The sequence below is a fragment of the Prosopis cineraria genome, unplaced genomic scaffold (genome assembly GCF_029017545.1).
Source record: "Prosopis cineraria cultivar Desert tree isolate PC_DT_omini unplaced genomic scaffold, ASM2901754v1 PC3, whole genome shotgun sequence".
In the NCBI taxonomy this organism is placed as follows: domain Eukaryota; kingdom Viridiplantae; phylum Streptophyta; class Magnoliopsida; order Fabales; family Fabaceae; genus Prosopis; species Prosopis cineraria.
Window position 1 is genome coordinate 4,180,449 of NW_026555334.1, and position 9,941 is coordinate 4,190,389.

At 33.3% G+C, this 9,941-nt stretch overlaps 1 protein-coding gene across 1 annotated transcript; it reads left to right on the top strand.

The window, feature by feature from the left end:
* Positions 1–403: 403 nt before the first annotated feature.
* On the top strand, positions 404–8,456 carry LOC129306315 (UDP-arabinose 4-epimerase 1-like). Its single transcript, XM_054946839.1, is given in 12 exon segments — positions 404–563; positions 1,532–1,666; positions 1,945–1,962; positions 1,965–2,068; positions 2,462–2,575; positions 2,671–2,778; positions 2,959–3,050; positions 4,458–4,599; positions 4,718–4,812; positions 5,691–5,820; positions 6,961–7,105; positions 7,715–8,456. Coding segments are annotated over 11 exon segments (1,245 nt in total). The 5' UTR covers positions 404–563; positions 1,532–1,608; the 3' UTR covers positions 7,954–8,456.
* The last annotated feature ends 1,485 nt before the right edge of the window (positions 8,457–9,941 follow it).

A 9,941-nucleotide genomic window follows, 5' to 3' on the forward strand; every position in this document is an offset into this window, starting at 1 on the left:
AGTAAGCTTACGCGGCAAAAGAAATGTGCAAATTAATAATTGAAAATTCTTCCGTCAATGCTCGCTTTCCATTTGTCAGTCAAAAGGGGCCCACAAATAGAATGTGGACCCATATAAACCATATGGGCCCCAAAGTGCCAAAAGTTGACACGCTTCACGGAAAATAGAATGGTCCCGCATTCCTCGGCGGTAAAGTGAAGCACACATGGTCGCACAATATTGGTTAGTCATCACTCCTTCATGCCGTAGTTCCAACAAACGTTTCTCTTGAAACCCAAAAAAAAAAAAAAAAAAAATTCAAATATCATTGAAAGTTTGAAAAAAAAAATTCAAAAAAAAAAAATCAGGGATGTCGCTGTTTCTCGTGCCAACCTCCTTATTTTCACCTTCATCTCCTTCTAGTGTCAACGTCTATAGACGACGTATTAGGCTGCGAATTTTCCGCCTGCAGGACCAGGTCTGCCTTCGTTGAAGCTTGCACGTTTTCTTGCGTTTTTCCCGAATTTCCTTTCGATTTCTCTTTCATGCGTTTGGAACTGATCGTGGATTCTACCCGGAATCTGGTACAACATTTTTTTTTTTGTATTTTCATTTTCCTTTTCTTTTGTTGCGTGAATTTGTTAAATTGGGACGCTTTATTCTCTTTTCACGTCTTTCCCTCATTAAGATCTTCTGTCCTTGTGGCCTGCACGTCCACATGACATGAGCTACCGTTGCTGTGATTTTCTGTTTCAGGCGGTTTTAATGCCTCTTTGCCTTTGTTCGTTCGGTATTGTGCTTATTAACCCTGGTTCATCAACTTTCTAATGCGTTTGTTAGCTGAAGTCTGTTTATTTGGATGGTCGGTGCTGATCTTTGAGCTTCTCCGTTGATTCTGTGTAGTTTTCTTAGGGTTTCCTTTCTCGGTTTCTCAATGGTGCTTTCAATTTTTTTTTTTTTTAATTTTGAAGAGACATTGAACAGCAAGTGTTATCGTGGATGGGATTTTGTTGGTTGATCATGTTGGATCTTGAAACTGATTCATCGGAGTTTGTTCTGTTCTCATTTGGGGAAAAATTGGAAGTGCAATCTTATGACGGTGTCTGTGTTGCAAGTTGGCAAAATCGTCCTCTAAGATCCCCCCCCCCCCGGTATTATTTCATGTAAAGATTTGACGACAAGGGATATGCATATCTCTTTATCACTGGAGTGAAATATGTAGAGCTTAATTTGGAGGCTTTTTTTTTTTTTTGGAGTTTTTCCTTGGTGGGTTTTCTTTCACAGATTTATGAGGATATATAATTTCTATGAATGCTAAATCTAACCGGTTTTATGACTCCAAATTTATTGGTGAATTGCTGGGTCTCTGCTACATTTGTAAAGGATTAAGGATCTTTAGTATCGTACTTTTCAAAATCTTTACCGAGGCCTGGAATTTCAATCGTATTCTTGCCTTGGTCCTTCCTTTCCTTTCTTTGTTCTGAGTGTTATCTATTTATTCTGATTTCTGAACTTTGATGGGTTTGTTTTAATCCTAGAGTTTCAACTGCAGATTATCACCTCAGATCTGTCCAAGGAGGGGAGTAATAAGACTTCACTTCTTCAATCCTAGTAGTATAGATTTCGCAAATGCTATTTGGCAGGCCCAGAAGTCAGCCAAGGGCTAGCAGACCTGGGTCATTGGGAGGTAAGATTTTGATTGCCAGATATAGGCATGAATGGAGTTATAAACAGCTCAAATACATGTGAGGGCACGCACACAATCTCCCCCCCCTCTCTAAAGGCCTAATTACTAAAAATTGTAACGCATGATTGTAGAATAGGTTGGGGAGTTTGTGAAGTTGGGTAATCTGGAAATATCCAAGTATTCCATGATGTTAATATTTTTTCTCAATTATGTTTATAATCTAATTTTGGTTTGATAAGGCTTTCCCCCCTTTTTGTTCATGTTCTGCTGTCTTCTAGGAATGGACTATGCTGATCCAAGAGGAAGGGCAGTTTTGTTGGGAAAGTTTTTCTTGCTGCGGCATTGACAGCATTATGCATTATCATGATCAAGCAGTCTCCTTCTATGAACTCCCCTAGTCCGGTAACTCCTATAAATATCTTACTAAAATGTGAGAGTTTGGATTGTTAATTTTTAATGCTTACAAAAGAAAGAACCATGAAGTGGTTGAGTTATTACGGGCCATGTTTAGGTCTATTAAATAGAAATTAATAAATGGGTATGGTTAATTTGTTCTTTTCTGTTCACTAGTGTTGTTAGATAAAAAATAAAAAGGAAAAAGCCTAAGCAGAAAGAAAAAGAAGGGAGTATATAAAATGGCAGTAAGTGAAAGAAGGGAGATAATATTATCAGTTACAACCTTCTTCTCCCTGACTCAGTTTTCTTGTTATTTGTTGAGGATATGATACAAAAATCTAGGGTTTGTATGCCTTTTCATTCATGTTATTAATTCTTTCCTGTTTTGGCTGTTTCCAGTTTTCTTTCCATGAACCTGGAGTCACACATGTCCTGGTAACAGGAGGAGCAGGCTATATTGGGTCACATGCTGCTCTACGACTTTTGAAGGATTCTTATCGTGTCACCATAGTGGTATGTCTGTACATAATATGATATCTGTTAAAGTCATAAACTCTCTCCATCGTTGCTGCACCACAAGACTAACATTTTTTTTTTCTTTCTGGCAGGACAACTTGTCACGAGGAAATTTAGGTGCCATCAGGGTTCTCCAAGAATTATTTCCAGAACCTGGAAGGCTTCAATTTATATATGCTGATTTGGGAGATAAGAAATCTGTATCCTGACCATCTTGCATTTGTAAATAGAAATATTTTGGTCTTCAATATTAACTTGTATTTAGACAGCAAAAAACAAGAAACGAAAGAAAAGAAAAGAAAAGTAATGGATATAAAAGAAAGAAAACCTTGTATTTGAAACAATTTGATGTTGGTATTGTCTACTTGACTGGTTATCAGGTTGATAAAATATTTTCAGAGAATAAATTTGATGCTGTAATGCACTTTGCTGCTGTTGCTTATGTTGGGGAGAGCACAGCTGATCCTCTTAAGTAAGCATCATTTAAGCTTTGACAAGCAAATTATGGAAAGGAGGATCTGTGTACGGTTTCTAATTTTGTTTATTCACCTATCTGGTGGATTGGCAGATTGTTTTCTTGAATATGAATTGATATTTTCATTCCAGAATGGGCTTTCACTGCAAATTGCTTTGACATGGTTATGGGCCTGGTTGTTAAAATAAATTCACGCACTCATTCATTTGTTTCAATTACTATTATATCATATTCTGTTTATTTGCTTATGGTTGGATATGACTTTGCTATATTTTAATATACTTGTTCGGAGTACAATTTAACTTTTATGATGTCGGGGTCTTCCCCCCTCCTTTTGCTTTTTTTTTAATTTTTTAAAATAAAGTCATTTACTGGAAATTCGAATTATAATTTGAGATTAAAGTTTTTTTGATGGAGACTTGGTAGGATAGAATACTAAATTCCATATTGAGTAGTATGGGATGTCCAATATCATATTGGGTTTATTTGGGCATTGTATGATAGATTGAGGGATACTTGTCTAAACCTCACTGTGAACAATTAAATTCTGTCTAATTAAAATTTTCCAGCTTTCTGAGCATTTTTCAAACATGAAATTTTTTGTATACATGTTTATATAATGTTAGAGAAAATGTAAATTTAAACTGCAAAGTTCTAAGTTTCTTTTATATTATTAATTTCTCATACATGCTTTTAATTTATATGTCTATTGGAAAATATAAATTGAGGCTGGACTGATTGGGATGGATTTTCTATTCCCATGTTTTTGCTGACTATCATTCGGTTTTCCTGTTCAATTTATGTTCAGGTTGATGCTTAATAAGTCTGTGTTGTTTGAAATAATATGATTGTTTCAGCGTTTTGTTATATTGTTTATGCTTGCTTATGTTAAACTTTTTTGCTATGTGATGTCCTTCTACCATCTTGAGTTATCATTTTGCTTTACGGACAATTGTCTTGGTGTGAGTAACAAAATTTGCTGTGTCTTGTAATGATTTGATTTTTGCATAATTTGTGAACTCGTTACCATACATTATATGGTAACTATTATCTGTTGAGGTCTTAGGCTATGTTTGGTCAAATGAATTTGTTGGGGTGAGTTTTGGCATGATTTGCCAACTTGTTACCATGCATTATATGCTAACCATCTTCTGTTTCAGTCTTCGGCTATGTTTGATTAGGTGAATGAAACCAATGTTACCTACTTCATTAGTGTGCCTAAGATTTCATTCAGAGAGCCTCATTGGACTGCTATAAGTTCTAGAATAGACTTCTGATTTAAGTAGCTCAACGTTGTTTTATTGTTCACTGATTAATTGGGATTTCTTCTGATTTATTTTTGAGGTTTAACATAAAAGGTTAATGTAAAAGTTGATTGAGCTTACCCTCCTGGAAACGTTTCAGGTATTACCACAATATTACATCAAACACATTGTTGGTTTTGGAGTCTATGGCTAAACATGGTGTGACGACATTGATATATTCTAGTACATGTGCAACATATGGGGAACCTGAAAAGATGCCCATTACAGAAGAAACACCCCAGGCAGGAAAACTGTGTCTTGTGTTTTTTATAACATTTTAGTTGTAATGTTCACATTTGGTTCCTTCAGTGGTTCTAGCACAAGGGTGTTTGCTTATAACGTTCATGTGTGATGTTACAGTTCCCAATAAATCCATATGGAAAAGCCAAGAAGATGGCAGAAGATATCATCCTTGATTTTTCTAAAACCTCGGACATGGCTGTGATGATCCTAAGGTATGTGCAATACGTACAGAAATCTCCCTCCATTTTTTGAATTCTTATTTATGAATGTCCTCATTGTTTCTGAAGTTAGTTTTTAATCTTGATTTTTGATGTATTTTCAATATTTGGAATCTTGCGAGAGTCATTTTCTGATTCATGCTCGTTGTGTTTAGTGATCATTTTCTTTTGTTAAGTATTGGCAATGCCAGCTTTTCTCTATTCTCCTCTTCATTGTTCCCCCTCCCCTAAAACACCACGTGAGTTTGGATGTGTTGATCTCTAGTGGGGCACGCATGATGCGCATGCATGGAAGTAGATAATCCTTTCAAGTCATTTTGTTGTGTTTGAGAAGCAATAGATAGCTTTATTGGTTCTCGTGTTGAGGAATTCTGATGTAACATGATCTTTTAGGCATGGGATTTCAATATGGATTTGTGGCTACTTTCACATGGGATTTTTTCTTTGTTCTCGAGTTTGAAATAGAAATTGAAGAGTTACACTGTTCATTTGTGTGTTGAGTGACTTGTTATAGTTTTATTGAATTTATAGTCATCTTAAAGAAAGTGTCGCTTGAAACTAGGAAGTGGATGTAATGGTGGGCCGAATCTATTAAGTTGATATTATTTTCTCTGTCTTTTTTTATAGATAAGGACAAGATATTGGATTCGCAGTGTAGAAAAATTAAAAATGTGGAGAAGAATCTTTTTTCTATCATTTTTATGGTATTTAGCTATAAAACTGATCACTTTATGTCTTTTGGACCATTGGTATATAGTTTGAGCACCATGAATGAAGATGTCCAATCTGTGCTGCTTGATCTAAGTATAGTATTTTCAGAATTCAGAATATTATGTTCATCTTTGATGACTTTCTCATCTTTGAACATCCAGATACTTCAATGTGATTGGATCAGATCCTGAGGGCAGATTAGGAGAGGCTCCAAGACCTGAACTGCGAGAACAAGGTCGAATTTCAGGTGCCTGCTTTGATGCAGCACGTGGTATTATTCCTGGCTTAAAGGTATACTGGTTTATTTTTTTTCCCTTCTTTATAAATGTCAAAAACTCAAAATCTATGGAATGTTTCCTTTCAAAACATTAGCACTGAGGTAATGCTATTTTGTACATTTCCAGGAACTGATAGAGGCATCTATATTACTAGATTCCTAATAATTGATATATAATTCAATAAATGTGTTCTCATTAAATACAACATCTTTTATTTTGCTAATGTAACAATTTTTATCGCAATCTTTGGGGTTTTCTTTTTAAAATCTACTAACTATTGAACTTGGAGAAGTCTTCTATATAGAAAGAAGGGAAAATGACAATTAAGGACCCCTTAAGGTCATTAATTTCAATTGAGGACCATAAAATATTGAAATCCTAATTGATGACCATGGTCCTCACTTAGAATTTAAGAAAAAAAAAAGTGAATCGTCTTAAATGTTCCTTAGGAAAAAATCACTAAGTGAAGTTAGTAAATTCTTTTTGTGTATTCCTACGTGACCTTAGAATGTTTCAAAGGTGAGTTTCTTTCGCACTAGAAAACAATCTATTCCCAAGTGTGATTCCTTGTTTTTCAATTGACATTAACAATATTCTCATATTATGATAGTGATTTTAGCAGTGTCATCTCCTTGTTTTTTAAGCTTAAACTATAGATAAATAAGTATGAAATTTGAGAAGTCGTTGAGTTCATATTCTTAAGTAAGCTAGTAATTTTCCAAGTCGCTTTTATATATTCATTAGTACCTTGGAATGTTTCATGAGTTTTTTTTTTTTATATTGGGAAACAACTTATTCCTAAATGTGGTTCCTTGTTTTTCTAACTGACATTAACAATCACCATAGTGATTTCAGCAGTGTTGTATATATTTTAATGTTTAATAGAGGGCGATTTTTTAAATTTATGTATGTTTTTTATTCCAAGTAAGTCCCGTGGCCCTTAATTGAAATTTTATATTTTATGATCCTTAATTGAAATTACTGACATTAGGGGATCCTTAATCGTCAATTTCCCTAGAAGGGAATGCATTTTTCTTCCTCTCTGACATTTGCAAAGCTATTTGAAAACCTACCCAAAGGATTTGATTGAGGTCAAATATATAATGATTGAATGCTTTCATGTGTTGTCATTGCATTTGTTGGCGGCTTGCAGGTTAGAGGAACGGATTATAAGACACCTGACGGAACTTGCGTTCGAGATTATATTGATGTAACTGACCTGGTTGATGCTCATGTGAAAGCTCTTGAAAAGGCTCAATCTGGTAAAGTCGGGATCTACAACGTTGGCACCGGAAGAGGTAGGTTGTGACTTTTTGAATGTAAATCTTTTAGTGTTTTAAAGTGTTCTTAGTAGTTGATCATCTTGGTCGCTGATAAGAACAGTTTCCTTCTATGATTAATTCCTCAGCATGCGATGAAAACTGAGTCAAGATGTTCTTAAGAATCCAAATTTGATTATTTCCATTCATACATTCGAAAAGAGAGTGACATATTTTTGAATTCCTTTTTTTTTGTTTTGAAGTTCGGAAAGAATACCAAAGTTATTAGTTGTTGTAGTCGTTGTTGTTATTATTAAATTAAAGTTAATATATTGTTTAAGTATAATTTAATGTAAAATTTAAGTAATAGATCAATTGGATGGACTGAATGTGTTCACAAATGCATGGACCAATCCATTAACATAGTTCTTGGATGGATTTGGATTAAACTAAAATTATTTTATTATATTTTAAAGGGGTAGTTCAAGTTTGACAAGCCCATTACAATCCATTCCAGAATTTGCTCAATCTTGTCATATGTCAGCCCTGTCCATTGTCTACTTACCCTTTATAGCCAGGTCTTAAGATTCTTTATCGTATCTCATTCATACATTTGTCTTACATTTATTATGGGGTTCTGTAAACCAGGTAGATCTGTTAAAGAGTTCGTGGAAGCTTGTAAAAAGGCTACCGGGGTGGACATTAAAGTTGAATATCTTTCCCGTCGTCCCGGCGATTACGCTGAAGTGTACAGTGACCCATCAAAGATATTGCGCGAACTGAATTGGACTGCGCGTTACACCAATCTTCAAGAGAGTTTGGGGATTGCATGGAGATGGCAGAAAGCTCACCGTGATGGTTATGGAACTTCATCTGCAGTTCTCTGAAACTCTCAGAGCTGCTTTGCACGCTTAACACTAATAGAGAACAGATCATCTGAAATCGAAGCGTTCGTGAAGTTTGAAGGGAAGCATTAGTACTGTACATGTGGTGTTGGTGCTTTCTATTCAACTTCACTAGCTTCACAGGTTTTCAGTATTAGAAGATTCAGATCCAACAGAACCTGAAGCATTTACATCCATCTCTTTTTGTTAAACGTGAGGCATTCTGGAAAATGAATTTTAGCTTTGGACCAATAAAGGCATGACCATGGATGATTAATACTTATAGAGCATAGTTCCACTGTTGAAGTCAGTCATCTTTCTCATGCTAGTGGAAGTGGGTAGAGTAGAATATCCCCCCTATTTTTCTTATTTACTGAGTTGTTATTGGGTTAGTATGGTTTTAGGGAGTATTAGTCGATTTGTTATATGTATCTACGACATGTTCAATAATATGAAATGTATGATGGCCGAGTTATGATATGACTCTCCTGTGTCATCTTTCTTCATGTTTGCGCTTATCATTCATCTCTCTTTTTAATTTTTTTTTTAAGATTATATATCTATATCATTTCTATGCCTTTATATCTGTGTGACCGTAAATATAGAAGATTCACATCAGAATGAAACAAAGAATCAAGTTTTCTTTAATGAGCATGTAAGTCAAAGAAAATTATTTTGTCATCTCTCTCTTTCTCACACACACACTCCCTCTTCCCCCCCCTCCCCTTTCTCTTTCTCTGTCTCAAATTATGAGATATTTTTAAATAAGATTTACAAAGTTTATTAAATATATTTTGTAATTTTATTTTTTTAAAATAAAAATATAAATTTTTAAAAATATTTTTTATTTAATATTTTATTGATAAAAGAACATTAAAGAGAGAAAACATATGTAAAGGGTATTATTGAAAAATTATCATTAACGAAATTTTAATTTTATTAAAGTGTCCTATATTGTAGGACGTTAAATTTTTTTAAAATATTTTATAATTTGAGACGGAAAGAGTATTATTATTTTATTATTAAAATATAGATAATCTAACATCAAATGTTTCTAATGAAAACCATTATTATCACTACCTAATGTCTAGCAATTGCAAGTGCTTTGCCATACCAATCGGCAAATTTGAGAGTTGTTTAAATGATGTTTTTCTTAGGATTTCTCCAATAGGTAGGGCCTCATGCAATAGCTTCCATATAAATATTAAAAAGCTTCATAGGAAGCTTTACCTTCCATACAAAAAAAAAAAAAAATTCTCCAAATAGGGTAGGGAGTTAGATTATTTGAAAAATAAAATCTCAGGCAAGAGTTAACAATCTTCCTTAAGCCAGCTTTACAGAGCAACTGCGATCATTTGATTCAATCCGAGCTAATTCATTCTCTTGAGAAGTAAGAGGCAATGGAAAAAAATCCATTTAAAGAATATCTGTTGAGTAGTTTTTTACAAGAAGTTTTGAAAATAAAAATATGAAAAAAATTAGTTTAAATCGTTATTATAAAAACATTTTAATTTAGTAAAATAAAGGGAGAATTGTTAATAAAGTTCCAAAATGATGAATTAATAACAATTAAGTTTTCAATAAATTTTTTATAAAATAATTATAAATATTAATTCAAAAAGTTATAAATATAAATCTAAATTGCAAACTAATTATTTACAATTATTTAGATAAATATTGACAATTGATATTTAATTTTTACTATTTTTTATGTTTAATTGTTATCCTCCCTAAAATGAAATGTGAAAGAATTATTTTTTAAAATTAAATTATATCAATATGAAATGATATGGTAAGATATAAAATATTGAATGAGTTAAATGATATTAGATTCCCTCCTTTGAGGGAATCCTCCACTGTCTCTTCGTTGAGAAACAGTGAAAATTTAAATAATTTAAATTTAATATTTTAAATTTTTAATAAATTTAATTATTAATTTGAACAGTTCATATTCAATATAAATGGTCTAAATTTAATATTAAAAATTTTAT